This window comes from Oncorhynchus mykiss, chromosome 1, assembly GCF_013265735.2.
Source record: "Oncorhynchus mykiss isolate Arlee chromosome 1, USDA_OmykA_1.1, whole genome shotgun sequence".
Taxonomy (NCBI): Eukaryota; Metazoa; Chordata; class Actinopteri; order Salmoniformes; family Salmonidae; genus Oncorhynchus; species Oncorhynchus mykiss.
This window is the reverse complement of record NC_048565.1, coordinates 55,504,233-55,520,739: the sequence shown is the minus strand read 5'-3', so window position 1 is coordinate 55,520,739 and position 16,507 is coordinate 55,504,233. Positions and strand designations below refer to the sequence as shown.

General features: G+C 43.2%; 1 protein-coding gene across 3 annotated transcripts in view; it reads right to left on the bottom strand.

Annotated features, from left to right (window-relative positions):
- Nucleotides 1-16,507, bottom strand: part of LOC110532453 (reelin) — a 296,686-nt gene that overhangs the window by 2,485 nt on the left and 277,694 nt on the right. For all 3 annotated transcript variants that reach the window (XM_036980629.1, XM_036980637.1, XM_036980632.1), the window contains exons 55-67: nucleotides 16,017-16,231; nucleotides 14,298-14,475; nucleotides 13,849-14,024; nucleotides 13,511-13,617; nucleotides 13,134-13,376; nucleotides 12,687-12,862; nucleotides 12,471-12,544; nucleotides 9,005-9,166; nucleotides 8,537-8,694; nucleotides 7,984-8,203; nucleotides 6,006-6,203; nucleotides 3,847-3,945; nucleotides 629-634 (exon numbers count right to left, since the gene is read on the bottom strand). In XM_036980629.1, the coding sequence (XP_036836524.1) occupies nucleotides 629-634; nucleotides 3,847-3,945; nucleotides 6,006-6,203; nucleotides 7,984-8,203; nucleotides 8,537-8,694; nucleotides 9,005-9,166; nucleotides 12,471-12,544; nucleotides 12,687-12,862; nucleotides 13,134-13,376; nucleotides 13,511-13,617; nucleotides 13,849-14,024; nucleotides 14,298-14,475; nucleotides 16,017-16,231 (2,012 nt within the window). The remainder of the gene's footprint in view (nucleotides 1-628; nucleotides 635-3,846; nucleotides 3,946-6,005; nucleotides 6,204-7,983; nucleotides 8,204-8,536; nucleotides 8,695-9,004; nucleotides 9,167-12,470; nucleotides 12,545-12,686; nucleotides 12,863-13,133; nucleotides 13,377-13,510; nucleotides 13,618-13,848; nucleotides 14,025-14,297; nucleotides 14,476-16,016; nucleotides 16,232-16,507) is intronic.

Below are 16,507 nucleotides of genomic sequence, written 5' to 3'. Positions count from 1 at the left end.
AAGCCATGCAAGGACTTCGATGGAAGAGGTTACTCTGATGATGATGATGGGGGCTGATGAGTTTTAGGTCTTTAGTCTTTAGTTATGCCATTATGCTCTATATTCTAGTGTGTGTTGGGTTTAATTAATATAATGATGTTAGATGTTCAGGTTAGAATGAAGAGGTAAGTGTGTTACCCATATTACAGTGCCTGAACTGTGTAACTTGTGTGTGGCAGTGTCATCCTCACAGTGTGCTACGTGTCTAGGATCTGCACACATGTAACCACATTAAACAAAACCCATACTTAAAACACAACGGCTGCAAGAGCGCAACCAACATTGATATAGTGATGCATTATATCACAAACACGAAGCAGACCAATTGAGGTCTTCAGAAAAGCTATATATTTTACATTTTGAGAGACCTGCTTCCTCAAATTATTTATCGGTATTGTCTGAACTGTAGCTCTGTCTGTGTGTCATGGATGGGACTCGAAAGAGCCCGAACCTGGGTTATGATAGTGAGTGTGCCTCTATGGAGGTGGGGTGGGGGATTAAGGTGAAGGAGATGCTGACAGAAAAGAGGGTCAGGAGTGTAGCTGAAAGGTGAGGGGGTATCACAGGAGGGGAGAGGCAGAAGACTTACCTGACTCTACAGCAATGCCACAGGGAGCAGAATACAGAAGAGAGCAGAGGTTAGAGCGCAAGAGGGGAGGAGGGGGTGGAGGGGGGTGCTGCAGGCTCGCAGAAAGGTCTGGGGGGGCAGGAACCCCGGCCGCCTGGGGAGGCGAAGGGGGCCAGGGAGGAGGGAGAGAGAGGGTGGGTAGAGAAAGAAAGAGGGAGCAGGAAGTATGCAGAGAGAGGTAGAGCAAGAGAGAAAATAAGGAATAGGGGAGTGAGAGAGAAGCAAAAGAGACCAAGGATGTAGAGAGAAAGAGAGAGCGATAGATAGACAATAACAGATGGAAATGGAGGAGTGAAAGAGAGGACCAATCCATCCATTATGCACCACAGAGAACGAGAGAGGGAGTAATAGGAAAAAAAGGGATATTGGAAGGAAGAGGAAGGAGGAGATGGAGCCATGATAAGACATGAGGTAGCAGAAAAGCATAAGCGCAGGCAGAGGAAGAAGCGTTGGAAGGGGAGGAGGTAGAGGAGGAGGAAAAGGAGGAGTATGGTCACACGTTCGTGATTGTGAGGCCAGGTAGGAGAGGCACGGGATGACGAAAGAAACAATTGAAAAGGAGGAGAGGAGTGTGAGGGGTGGTGGTGGGAGACAGAGAGACAGAAATAAAAGAGAGAAGTGTGAGGATCGCGTACAGTTATTCTGTTCAGCAGACACTGTTGTTGAATGTTGAAAACCAGCCATGGGAGTGGGAGAGTAGGAGTGGAGGAGTGCAGGTCAAGGCCAAACGAAACCAGAGACAGCTCATGTAAGGACTGTGTGTATTGTGTACTGTATGTGTGTGCTTTGCCGTGACGTAAGACAGATATCATATAAACCTAAACAGTGAATATTTGTACTATATTGGGTACTTGTTGTTTGCCAACTCACGACACCAGCACTGACAGGACCAACTTAGTGAACAACATTGTGGACATCAAGCCTATACATACACATTCTGTCACTTATGTGAAACATTTGCAATGTATTGGCCACTTAATGACATTCAATATCATCTTATGCAGCCTGGTCTCATAGACTAGACGTAACATAGCAAAAGCAAATACGACACTCAATGTGTTACGATTGTTATGGTTTCGTGAGACAGAAGGTTACTTATGGCAAAAACTGACGCAGGGTGGTTGGTCAGGGTGGATGGGTAGCATGTTCAAATCTCATCATGGACAATTTTAGCTAATTACCAACTACTTACTACATTTGAGCTACTTTGCAACTACTTAGCATATTAGCTAACCATTCCGCTAACCCTAACCTTCACATTTGAACCTAACTCCCAACCTTAACACTGACCTTAACGCCTAGACTTAGCGTTAGCCACCTAACCACCTAGCTAACGTTAGCCACAAAACATGTGAATTCATAACATATAACATACATTTAGCAAATTCGTAACATACCAATTGTACCAATTGTAATGTACAGTGGGGCAAAACAGTATTTAGTCAGCCACCAATTGTGCAAGTTCTCCCACTTAAAAATATGAGAGAGGCCTGTAATTCTCATCATAGGTACACTTCAACTATGACAGACAAATTGAGAAAAAAATTCCAGAAAATCACATTGTAGGATTTTTAATGAATTTATTTGCAAATTATGGTGGAAAATAAGTATTTGGTCACCTACAAACAAGCAAGATTTCTGGCTCTCACAGACCTGTAACTTCTTTATGAGGCTCCTCTGTCCTCCACTCGTTACCTGTATTAATGGCACCTGTTTGAACTTGTTATCAGTATAAAAGGCACCTGTCCACAACCTCAAACAGTCACACTCCACTATGGCCAAGACCAAAGAGCTGTCAAAGGACACCAGAAACAAAATTGTAGACTTGCACCAGGCTGGGAAGACTGAAACTGCAATAGCTAAGCAGCTTGGTTTGGAGAAATCAACTGTGGGAGCAATTATTAGGAAATGGAAGACATAAAAGACCACTGATAATCTCCCTCGATCTGGGGCTCCATGCAAGATCTCACCCCGTGGGGTCAAAATGATCACAAGAACGGTGAGCAAAAATCCCAGAACCACACGGGGGGACCTAGTGAATGACCTGCAGAGAGCTGGGACCAAAGTAACAAAGCCTACCATCAGTAACACACTACGCTGCCAGGGACTCCTATCCTGCAGTGCCAGACGTGTCCCCCTGCTTAAGCCAGTACATGTCCAGGCCTGTCTGAAGTTTGTTAGAGAGCATTTGGATGATCCAGAAGAAGATTGGGAGAATGTCATATGGTCAGATGAAACCAAAATAGAACTCAACTCACCGTGTTTGGAGGACAAAGAATGCTGAGTTGCATCCAAAGAACACCATACCTACTGTGAAGCATGGGGGTGGAAACATCATGCTTTGGGGCTGTTTTTCTGCAAAGGGACCAGGACGACTGATCCGTGTAAAGGGAAGAATGAATGGGGTCATGTATCGTGAGATTTTGAGTGAAAACCTCCTTCCATCAGCAAGGGCATTGAAGATGAAACATGGCTGGGTCTTTCAGCATGACAATGATCCCAAATACACCGCCCGGGCAACAAAGGAGTGGCTTCGTAAGAAGCATTTCAAGGTTCCGGAGTGACCTAGCCAGTCTCCAGATCTCAACCCCATAGAAAATCTTTGGAGGGAGTTGAAAGTCCGTGTTGCCCAGCAACAGCCCCAAAACATCACTGCTCTAGAGGAGATCTGCATGGAGGAATGGGCCAAAATACCAGCAACAGTGTGTGAAAACCTTGTGAAGACTTACAGAAAACGTTTGACCTCTGTCATTGCCAACAAAGGGTATATAACAAAGTATGGAGATAAACTTTTGTTATTGACCAAATTTTGTTATTTTTGTTATTGCAAATAAATTCATAAAAAATCCTACAATGTGATTTTCTGGATTTCTTTCTTCTCATTTTGTCTGTCATAGTTGAAGTGTACCTATGATGAAAATTACAGGCCTCTCTCATCTTTTTAAGTGGGAGAACTTGCGCAATTGATGTCTGACTAAATACTTTTTTGCCCCACTGTATAATGCTTGCTTGAATTGCAATTCCTAGCATTTCATATGAATTACACTGAGTGTACAAAAAATTAGGAACACGACAGACTGGCAGATTGAGCCTAAAAACGGGGCGGTTTTGAGAACAGCCTGGGGGATTGTTAGGGGAATAAGGAACCAGGGGTTACTAGGATGGTTGGAGATACTCACAGAACTACTTCCACATGGTCCAGCGCCCACTGGTCATGTCCCACACCGTCGTGACGGGGCTGCCACCACCGCAGCTCCACCCCTTTAGCTCTCGCTTCTCTGTGAAAGTTAGAGGTCAGAGATTAAGAATGGGTGTGGGTCTTTCTCAATTATTATTTCCTTGATCACTCATGTCCTCTCTACCTAGCTTAAAACAAATGTTCCCAAATGTTCCCACAACTGAACGTTTGATTAAGCGTTATTGGGTAATATCTAATGTTTTCGAAAGGAATGTTCCAGTGAAGTGCAATAACTGTTTCCAAGAGAACATTCCCTTAATGTCAAACAGAGCTTACCCAGAACGTGGTTACCATGTTCTCAGAATATTCAATAGTAATGTTCTAGACACGTTTTATGGGAACTTTGCAAGAACTTTCCTGTGTCCAGTTTTATTTTTTCATCATTATACAGCGCATTAGGAAAGCATTCAGACTCCTTCCCTTTTTCCACATTTTGTTACGTTACAGCCTTATTCTAAAATGGATTCAATTAAATGTTTTCCTCATCAATCTTCAGTGACTGGAAGACTAGTCAGGATCGAGAGACCTGCAGAGAAGGATCTGCAGAGAATGGGAGAAATGTTGTGTAAGCTAATCCAAGTTTATCAGTCTCAATGTCAACAGCGAAGAGGCGACTATGGGGTGCTGGCCTTCTAGGCAGAGTTGCAAAGAAAAAGCCATATCTCAGACTGGCCAATAATAAGAAAATATTAAGATGGGCAAAAGAACACAGACACTGGACAGAGGAAATCTGCCTAGAAGGTCAGCATCCCGGAGTTGCCTCTTCACTGTTGACGTTGAGACGGGTGTTTTGCAGGTGCTATTTAATGAAGCTGCCAGTTGAAGATTTGTGAGGCGTCTGTTTCTCAAACTAGACACTCTAATGTACTTGTCTTCTTGCTTAGTTGTGCACCAGGGTCTCCCACTCCTTTTTCCATTCTGGTTAGAGACAGTTTGCACTGTTCTGTGACGGAAGTAGTACACAGCATTGTACGAGATCTTCAGTTTCTTGGCAATTTCTCGGATGGATTAGCCTTCATTTCTCAGAACAAGAATAGACTGACGAGTTTCAGAATAAAGTTGGTTGTTTTTTAGCCTATAACCTAACCCACAAATGCTGATGCTCCAGATACTCCACTATTCTAATGACGGACAGTTGTATTGCTTCTTTAATCAGAACAACAGTTTTCAGCTGTAAAATGATAAACTTGGATTAGCTAACACAACGTGCCATTGGAACACAGGAGTGATGGTTGCTGCTAATGGGTCTATGGGTCTATAATATGCTGATAATGGGTCAATGGGTCTATAATACGTCTATGTAGATATTCCATAAATAATCGTCTGTTTCCAGCTACAAAAGTAATTTACAACATTAACAATGTCTACACTGTATTTCTGATCAATGTGATGTTATTTTAATGGACAAAAAATGTGCTTTGTACACAGAAGAAAAACTATTTTATGGATCATAGAGATTCAGGAGTAACATTAGAACAGGGTGAAATGCCTCAGACAACATTAGAGCACTATACAGAAAGTCCTTGCTGAAATGAGTAAATCAAATCAATGATGAGAGAGTAGTCAGATTAACTGATAACTGACAGACATGGTGGCATAGTAGAAATATTGGAATGCAGTGAACCAAGAGGTTGTGAGTTCAAATCACAAGTGAGGACATGATGAATAATAATTACTGTATAATTACTGTGTTCCTAACTTTGCCAACAGAGAAAGAGCTGTGAATGGATCAGTGGTTCATTAATCAGAGCCAACAGTAACAAGGCATGACGTGCAATGAGAACATTTCTTTGGGACCATCAGGTGACTTCCTGACAACTGAAACGTGTCTAGAACATTAATAAATTGTACGTTTGATAGGACGTGGATAGCATTTTGTCCTAACCCTCAGAAAACTAGACACAGTAATGTTCGTGAAACGTTCCAATGAAACGTGTCTAGAACATTAATATTGGATATATTGGGGCAAGGACGTAAGGAATCACAGAAACTGAGTAAGAGCTGTGTGTCAGTATTAATGTGTGTTTAGACAATGTACATCTAAATGAAATAAACTTTTATTGAAAGGAAAAACATCTCTGTATGTATAGGTTCACTCACAGTGGGATGTTGTAGGACACTCTCTGGGCCTTGATGAAGTCTTTGGGCTGGTGCTGGGCGATCACGTGCCAGCTAACTCCATTATTGACAGTGTACTGTAGCAGCACAGCTCTGTCCACTGTGTCAGGCTGGTCCAGGGCTGTGTTACAACTGTCTGTCTGGGACACACTACCTATCTGCAGGACGAACATGATCTTACTGTGGGTGGAGGAGGGGAGAGTGAGAGAGAAAAAATTGTAAGATTGCCTTGGTATTTTTGTCCTACCAAATGTAGGCTCCAAGTTTTCCATCTTAGTCCTGCTGTATATTGACCTCTCATTGGCCTTGGCTAGGATTAGTTAGGCTAGGCTGGGCTAGGCTAGGCTAGGATGAGCTAGAATAGGCTTCATGCCATAGGGGGCACGTGCCACCACAGATTTGTGCTGTACGTTTAAAAAAATTCTGTAATACTACTAGCCACAGCAATTTTATTAAGTTGGCTTTAGCTAGTCCAGATAAGTTCCCAATCTCCCAACCTCATAGCCATCTACCAAGAAGACATTTCATGCTATCAACCAAGAGTAGCTAGCTTGTCTAACCCTCTTAGCCTCACTAGGGTAGGGGGCACTATTTTCACCTCCGGATGAAAAACGTGCCCAAAGTAAACTGCCTGCCACTCAGGCCCAGAAGCTAGGATATGCATATAATTGGCAGCTTTGGATAGAAAACACTCTAAAGTTTCCAATATTGTACAAATAATGTCTGAGTATAACATAACTGATATGGCAGGAGGAAACCTGTGAAAAATCCATCCAGGAAGTGGGATTTTTTTATGTTTGTAGTTTTCTATTGAATGCCATTACAGTATCCATTGACTTAGGACTCAAATTTCACTTCCTATGGCTTCCACTAGATGTCAACAGTCTTTAGAAAATGTTTCAGGCTTGTATTTTGAAAAATGAAGGAGTAGCACCACTGAATGAGTGGACACTGCAGTGTCTTTCTTGTTTTCCTTTTATATTGACGGAGCTATTGTCCGGTTGAAATGTTATTGATTATTATGACTAAAAACAACCTGAGGATTGATTATAAACAACGTATGACATGTTTCTACACACTTTACTGATATTTTTCGGATTTTTCGTCTGTCTGTAGTGACTGCCTTTGAGCCTGTGGATTACTGAACAAAACTGAGGTTTTTGGATATAAAGAGGGACTTTATTGAACAAAACAAACATTTATTGAGTAAATGGGAAAGTAAGTGATTACTTTTATCACTATTTCTGACTTATGTATCTCCTCTACTTGGCTGGTAACTGTTTGTAATGATTTGTCTGCTTGGCGCTGTTCTCAGATAATCGCATGGTATGCTTTCGCCGTAAAGCCTTTTTGAAATCTGACACTGTGGTTGGATTAACAAGAAGTTAATCTTTAAACCGATGTATAACAGTGTATGTTTTATGAATTTTTATAATGAGTATTACTGTTTTTGAATTTGGCGCTCTGCAATTTCACTGCATGTTGGCCAGGTGGGACGTTGCGTCCCACACCCCCTAGAGAGGTTAAATGGCGTGCCTGCTGGCAAGGTTGGTAGACTTTAGAAAAGCAAGCAATAACTAAAAATAGAAAAAACAGTCAGCTGGATACAGCCAGTTCAAGAGGTGTGCTTAGACAAGCAGAAAAATAGACATATTTTTGACATAGAATTAAGCATAATGATTTTGGCTCTAGATTGCAGGAAAAAGCTGATTCAGGTGTTTGAAAAATACTAAATTCTCCACCGCCCAGCCATCCTCACATACTTTGTGCCCTCTTTTTGGGGTGTATGACGCCCCTGTTCAGTACTTGTCTCATGTGAGGTCCAGAGGCTTGGTCTGCTCATTTTACAGCTACTGTACAGTATAATCTTCTACTGTATAATGAGCATCTCTCACTGTCCCTTTAGTATTTGGCAAGACTAGGCTAGTACAGCACAGTACAATCCATTGTCCAACCCTACCTGGCTCGTGTCAGGTCGAGTGGCTTGGTGACAGCCTGCCTCATCTTACAGCCGTTGAAGTAGAGCGAGTCACCGTGGGCGTGGGGAGAAAGCTGACCACACCCACTTCCCACCCCGCCACCCTGGATGAGTTGCCAGCTCTCCTCTGACATGCTACCTGACTCAAAGTTATCCTTTATGGAGCTGGGTAGGTCACTGACGGACAGGGAGCAGTCATCACCTGGGAGATGGAGGAGAGAAAGAAAGGGTTGTTTGTTTAGATTGTGGTGCTGCAGAGTTGGGGTCCATTAAATAATATACATATATATTTGATTGAAAAGCAATGAGGATTTGGAATTTGGAATTTCAGTTTACTTCCATAATTGACTGAATTGAAATGGAATTGACCCCAACCGTGGCGCACTACATTTTAGATGAGAGACACTAGGAACACTCCTAACATTTGAATGCATAAAGAATCAAGTTGAACCAATATGAATGCTAGCTGTCAGTCAAAGGGAACATTGTACTGGCCCCTACGGTTAGTGTTTGTGTGGTACTCAGTCAGACCCACCATGGTGTCCCTCGTCACAGATACAGACCACTCCGCTAGTACAGTAACCATGACCACTACACAGCCCTGGGCACGCCTCCCCAATGTACATGTGGTCCACCCCCCAGCCGTGACGCTCGCCAACACCCTCCTTCTGGATCCAACGGAACTGTGTGGCACTGCAGGAGAAGGGTGAGAGTGTGAGAGAGAAAAAGAGTTATAGAGCTGTGACAAGAAAGAGCGGAACTGAGAGAGATACTCTTTACAGACAAAAATGTTCCTTATAGAAGCTCGTTGATAACAGCCTTGATCACCCTTCAGACAAAGAAATAAAATGCTGGTTCAGAAGCTTCTCTTCTCTTACAGAGAACTGTTCTGCTCCTGCATGGAATACTCACATTTAGTTACCCACAACAAACATCATTAGCCAGTTTGTTACGTTGCTAGCTTAGTGAGTGGCAAAAGGCTAATTTGCAAAAGCGGTCCTACCCTGAGGAGACGTGGTCAGGCAGCTGGACAGTGACTCTTGTCCAGGTAGAGCTGTTGACAGGACTGTAGATGGTAGATTCATGGAACATGAAGGGAGAGCAGCCCACATTGTTCACAGAGGAGGGAAGACACTCTGACTGGACCAGCTGCCATGAGTCAGACCTGGAGAGAAGAGAGGGTGGAGAGGGAAGGAAGAAAGAGGATTGTATTGTAAACTGCTCTAATCCTTAAATGTTGGAGGGGTGCCCTCCACCAAGGGCTGTCTCCAGCTCTCGCCATAGGTTATGGATGTGAATCATATCTGGCCACTCCAAAAGAGTCCAGCGTCTCTTTATGAACCATTCCTGGGTGCTTTAAGATGTGGGTTTGGGTCGTTGTCCTGCTGGAAGATCCACAATGTTCAATGGAGACCCTGTTTCTGGACACTGAGTTGAACATCGACTCAAAAACACCTGATAATCTGCTGATTTTATGATGCCTTGCACGTGTTCAAGGACTACAGTACCAGAAGCAGCAAAGCAACCCCGCAGCATTACAAAACCTCCCCCATCTTCGATTGTATGGAGGCTATTATTTTCATTGAATGCTTAATTTGGTCGTCAGTAAACACAGCATTGATCTGTATTGCCAAATAACTCTAATTTTGTGGTCCACATAAAAGTTTTCCCAGGATTTAGGCTTTTTATTTTTTTATTTTTTTTTATTTTACCTTTATTTAACCAAGTAGGCAAGTTGAGAACAAGTTCTCATTTACAATTGCGACCTGGCCAAGATAAAGCAAAGCAGTTCGACAGATACAACGACACAGAGTTTGTTACACATGGAGTAAAACAAACATACAGTCAATAATACAGTATAAACAAGTCTACATACAATGTGAGCAAATGAGGTGAGAAGAGAGGTAAAGGCAAAAAAGGCCATGGTGGCAAGGTAAATACAATATAGCAAGTAAAACACTGGAATGGTAGTTTTGCAATGGAAGAATGTGCAAAGTAGAAATAAAAATAATGGGGTGCAAAGGAGCAAAATAAATAAATAAATTAAATACAGTTGGGAAAGAGGTAGTTGTTTGGGCTAAATTATAGGTGGGCTATGTACAGGTGCAGTAATCTGTGAGTTTCTCTGACAGTTGGTGCTTAAAGCTAGTGAGGGAGATAAGTGTTTCCAGTTTCAGAGATTTTTGTAGTTCGTTCCAGTCATTGGCAGCAGAGAACTGGAAAGAGAGGCGGCCAAAGAAAGAATTGGTTTTGGGGGTGACTAGAGAGATATACCTGCTGGAGCGTGTGCTACAGGTGGGAGATGCTATGGTGACCAGCGAGCTGAGATAAGGGGGGACTTTACCCAGCAGGGTCTTGTAGATGACATGGAGCCAGTGGGTTTGGCGACGAGTATGAAGCGAGGGCCAGCCAACGAGAGCGTACAGGTCGCAATGGTGGGTAGTATATGGGGCTTTGGTGACAAAACGGATTGCACTGTGATAGACTGCATCCAATTTGTTGAGTAGGGTATTGGAGGCTATTTTGTAAATGACATCGCCAAAGTCGAGGATTGGTAGGATGGTCAGTTTTACAAGGGTATGTTTGGCAGCATGAGTGAAGGATGCTTTGTTGCGAAATAGGAAGCCAATTCTAGATTTAACTTTGGATTGGAGATGTTTGATATGGGTCTGGAAGGAGAGTTTACAGTCTAACCAGACACCTAAGTATTTGTAGTTGTCCACGTATTCTAAGTCAGAGCCGTCCAGAGTAGTGATGTTGGACAGGCGGGTAGGTGCAGGTAGCGATCGGTTGAAGAGCATGCATTTAGTTTTACTTGTATTTAAGAGCAATTGGAGGCCACGGAAGGAGAGTTGTATGGCATTGAAGCTTGCCTGGAGGGTTGTTAACACAGTGTCCAAAGAAGGGCCGGAAGTATACAGAATGGTGTCGTCTGCGTAGAGGTGGATCAGAGACTCACCAGCAGCAAGAGCGACCTCATTGATGTATACAGAGAAGAGAGTCGGTCCAAGAATTGAACCCTGTGGCACCCCCATAGAGACTGCCAGAGGTCCGGACAACAGACCCTCCGATTTGACACACTGAACTCTATCAGAGAAGTAGTTGGTGAACCAGGCGAGGCAATCATTTGAGAAACCAAGGCTGTTGAGTCTGCCGATGAGGATGTGGTGATTGACAGAGTCGAAAGCCTTGGCCAGATCAATGAATACGGCTGCACAGTAATGTTTCTTATCGATGGCGGTTAAGATATCGTTTAGGACCTTGAGCGTGGCTGAGGTGCACCCATGACCAGCTCTGAAACCAGATTGCATAGCAGAGAAGGTATGGTGAGATTCGAAATGGTCGGTAATCTGTTTGTTGACTTGGCTTTCGAAGACCTTAGAAAGGCATGGTAGGATAGATATAGGTCTGTAGCAGTTTGGGTCAAGAGTGTCCCCCCCCTTTGAAGAGGGGGATGACCGCAGCTGCTTTCCAATCTTTGGCTTGTTCAGTTGAGTTTGAGAAGTTCACACTCACACACTTTTTCACTCATCATTTGCTGCTGCTACTCTGTTCTTTATTTGACTCTTATTATTATTTATCCTGATGTCTAGTCACTTTACCCTGCCTTCATGTACATAGTGATTACGGAAAATATTCAGATCCCTTGACTCTTTCCACATTCTGTTACCTTACAGCATTATTCTAAAATGGATGACATTTATTTTTTCCCCGTCAATCAACACAATTCCCAATAATCTCAAAGCAAAAACACCTTTTTAGATTTTTTTTGCAAATGTATTAAAAACTACAACTGAAATAGTACATAAGTATTCAGACCCTTTATTCAGTACTTTGTTGAAGCACCTTTGGCAGTGATTACAGCACATTGATCTGGTGCTGGTACTCCCTGTGTATGTACATTATTGTACATTTTATTTTACTCATTTTGTGTTTCTATTTTATTTTTAACTATGTATTGTTGGGAAAGGCTCGTAAACATACATTTCACCGTAAAGTCTACACCAGTTGTATTCGGTGCTTATTACAAATACAATTTTACTATTTTTTTTTTATTTGATTTGAAAAACTGTAGCTCTGTTGAAGGTTCTGGGTCTGCATTCAGGACAACAACCCCAAACACTCATCAAATGCACCCTGGAATGGTTCAAGAAACTGGAGATGCCAGTGAAGAGTCCAGATCTGAATCCCATCCATAACCTATGGCTAGAGCTGAAAACAGCAGTTGGTGAAGGGCACCCCTCCAACCTGGAAGGATTAGAGCAGATTCTGCACACAAAAAAGTGCTAGCTCCGGGGCCAAGAATTATGTCCAAGCCATGTCTTCATTTTCTAAATTAAAATTGTAAACTTAAATTTACAAAAATAAAATCCAATAACATGGTGTGGTGACAAATTAAGAAAATGGAAGGGTGCCACTATATTTGTCCCAGCACTGTAAATTAGCACATAGGAAGAAATCTCTCCTACCTGGCATCCTTTCTGTACTGCAGCAGGACAGAATGGTGGTCTTCACAGCTGTCTGCCTCACAGCCCACCACAATCTACATACAGTGTGACAGAGAGAGCCACAAGTAAGTTGTGGGGTTCCACAGGGATCGATTCTTGGACCTCTATGTTTGTAGATTATGATAATGATTTTAAACTGTCAAATGTAGCCATGTTGTAAATGCTAAGATGTAGCACCTTGAACTGTAGGATGTATCCAGGCTGTACTATAAGCTCTCGGGTGGCTAGGATGTTGTGTGTTTTGTCCTGGTTCTTGTTGGGCCAGTAGAGGTGGAAGGATGGGTTGCCACAAAATCCAGCCGTACGCACCGCGTTGGGATAGAAGTTCCAGCTCTCCTCGTGGGACACACCCTCTGGGAGAGAGAGCGAGAGAGAGAGGATCCAGAAGATTTCAGAATGTTATTCAAGAGAGATAAGGAGAGTAGAATGGCAAGCTTAAGACACCTTCACAATCAACCACAGGACAAAACAGAGCCCAGATTCATCTTTACACTTTCACCTCCCATTCCATGTCAGAGGTGTTTCAGCGCAAACTATCTACGATCATCGAAGATGTCCAGCTGGGTGGAGGGATTGATGTTATGTTTTGTTATCCTATATTACGTTATGCTATGCTGTGTTTACCGTCATCAAAGGTGTCGAGCAGGGTGGAGGGGTTGATGTCAGACCCTCCTACCAGGATGTTGTCTACAGCCCACTGAGCACGCTCCAGCCCAGGTGATGCCAGACCGGAGGAGACAGAGAAGGGCTGCCACCACCGCAGCCGTGTGGTGTTAGACAGCGCCCCCTCTGGTAAAACAATGTAATCACGCCTCACAGACACGTACTTCAGATAGTCCATCTCATGAAGCAGGGTCCAGGACACACCTGGGGGATGCATGAATTAAATATCAAGGGGGACAAAATCCTCTATTATTCATCAGTGTACTAAAGATTACATCTACTACAAACTAAACTTTCCATCAGTTTACTACTGCTTAGTATAGTTTATGACAGTTTACCTCCGTCTTTGGAGTAGTCCAGCAGCACTCCCTCTTTGCGACAGGTTGGGCGATGGCACATGGTCATGTTGTCTTCACTTCCTATCCTGGCCCAGTACTCTACAAACCTGATCATCACAGTTCATACAGCCATTAACAGTGGAATACTTATGCCGGGACTCAAACACAGATAAACGACCTGTGCACATCTGAAGCATTTCCAGCGATAGTGATCTCAGCGAACATATGGAAAAAACGATATATCTCATGAAAAGTTTGAGTGGTAGTAGGAACTGAAAGGGAATGTTATAACAAAATCCTGTGTAGTTGACACACTTTTGATCAGTAGAGGTACTAACTTGGCTCCTCGGAGGTCGAGGTCAGAGGTGACGGCCTGCCTGGCGTCTGCTCCTCCAAAGTACAAAGCGGTCCCCTCCACCAGAACCCCACAGTCAGTACAGGGACGACCCCCCTCCAACACCTGCCACTGAGGGCCCGGCGCCCCCTCCCAGTCAAAACGCTCCTTCAGAGATGTCTGGGGAAATATAATAGAATAGATACTTTATTGTAGTATGGACATTTGTCTTCTGCCCTTTTCCCAACACCCCCTGACACACACAAACGTTCCGAGCCACATAATCTGCCATGGTGCAGAATCCCTAGGGGGAGGGCAATGTAATTGCATTTTGAATTGCATTGTTTTTGCTATGTGTACAAAATAAATGGTCCTTCAAGCCGGATAGGGACACTTTATATGTCATTGTATGAAATGTATTACATAAATAAAGATTGATTAACTGATTGATACCTTGAGTGCAGTGCTGGCGTAGCAGCTGGGTCCAGTGAAGCCTGGTTCACAGATACATCGCTGGTCCAGACAATCTCCATGTCCCCCACAATGGCTGTCACACGCTGGCCCAATGTAGAAGTTCTCCACAGCCCACTGGGTATCACTGTGCTGCTGGTAGAACCGGAAACGCACCGCCCTGCAGAACATTACACATAATGTAGGTTAAGAACTGATGTAGAAGTTCTCCACAGCCCACTGGGTATCAGAGTGCTGAACCAAAAAAATGCACCGCCATACACACAATATACACAGGATGGTCATAAAGATTAAGTTAGGCAAGACTTTTTTAAATTATCTTCCCTAGGCTGTTTTTAAGGAACCCTCCTTTCAACTGTAACTTGAGACAGTCCGAATGTCTTGAACCAAAATAAACTATTGGAGGAAGCAAGGAGAGAGTGTGCCAGCCAGGTTGAGTATATGTGTGTTTGTGTGTGCATGCTTGCTTACGTACACTACTAGTCAAAAGTTTGGACACATCTACTCATTCAAGGGTTTTTCTTTATTTTTACTATTTTCTACATTGTAAAATAATAGCGAAGACATCAAAATACATATATAATACATAGTTTATATTTGATATTCTTCAAAGTAGCCACTCTTTGCCTTGATGACAGCTTTGCACATTCTTGGCATTCTCTCAACAAGCTTCTTAAGGTAGTCACCTAGAATGCATTTCAATTAACTGGTGTACCTTCCACAAAGTTAATTTGTGGAATTTCTTTCCTTCTTAATGAATTTGAGCCAATCAGTTGTGTTGTGACAAGGTAGGGGTCGTATACAGAAAATAGCCCTATTTGGCACAAGTCCATGTTATGGCAAGAACAGCTCAAATAAGCAAAGAGAAATGACAGTCCATCATTACTTTAAAACATGAAGGTCCGTCAATCCGTAAAATGTCAAGATCTTTAAAAGTTTCTTCAAGTGCAGTTGCAAAAACCATCAAGATCTATAATGAAACTGGCTCTCATGAGGCCCGCCACAGGAAAGGAAGACCCAGAGTTACCTTTGCTGCAGAGGATAAGTTGATTCGAGTTACCAGCCTCAGAAATTGCAGCCCAAATTAAATGCTTCACAGAGTTCAAGTAACAGACACATCTCAACACTGTTCAGAGGTGACACGCCATCCCATCTGGTTTGCGCTTAGTGTGACTATCATTTGTTTTTCAACAGGACAGTTACCCAACACACCTCCAGGCTGTGTAAGGGCTATTTGACAAAGAAGGAGAGTGATGGAGTGCTGTATCAGATGTCCTGGCCTCCACAGTCCCACGACCTCAGCCCAGTTGAGATGGTTTGGGATGAGTTGGACCGCAGAGTGAAGGAAAAGCAGCCAAAAAGTGCTCAGCAGATGTGGGAACTCCTTCAAGACTGTTGAAAAAGCATTCCAGGTGAAGCTGGTTGAGAGAATGCCAAGAGTGTGCAAAGCTGTCATCAAGGCAAAGGGTGGCTACTTTGAAGAATCTAAAATCGAAAAAATATTTAGATTTGTTTAACACTTTTTTGCTTACTACATGATTGCATATGTGTTATTTCATAGTTTTGATATCTTCACTTTTATTCTACAATGTAGAAAACTGTACAAATAAAGAAAAATCCTGGAATGAGTAGGTGTGTCCAAAGTTTGGACTGGTACTGTATGTGCATGTTTGTACTGTATGGATCAGGCTTGTCACTCACGTGTCTGCCAGGCTGTCCGTTAGGGGGTAGACGGCCCTTTTCCAACCCTGGGCAGGGAAAAAGACACTGGGCTGGGAGATCTGTCCTCCACAGCAGGGGTCAGCAGGTAGACACTGGGGCACCAGGTACCTCCAGGAGACACCGAAGTCCACAGAATACTGGACATGGACCTGATGCTCGGCATGGCGCTCCGGCAAACTGCAGCCCACCACAATCTGTAGAGACACATGGACTTGCAAAAACATAACTTGTACATACACACATATCCTGTACTTTTGATCACAACATACACATACACAAATACACCCAACCCCCCCACAGAAAAACACACACTCCTAGCGGTTAATCTCAGAAGTGTCTAGGGAAGCAGGGGTGTTCAATGTCAGTCCTGGAGGGCCAAAACAGCTTTCATCCTCTCCTAATCAGCAACTGATTCAGACCTGGGATACCAGGTGAGAGCAATTAACTAATAGGTAGAAACAAAAAACAGA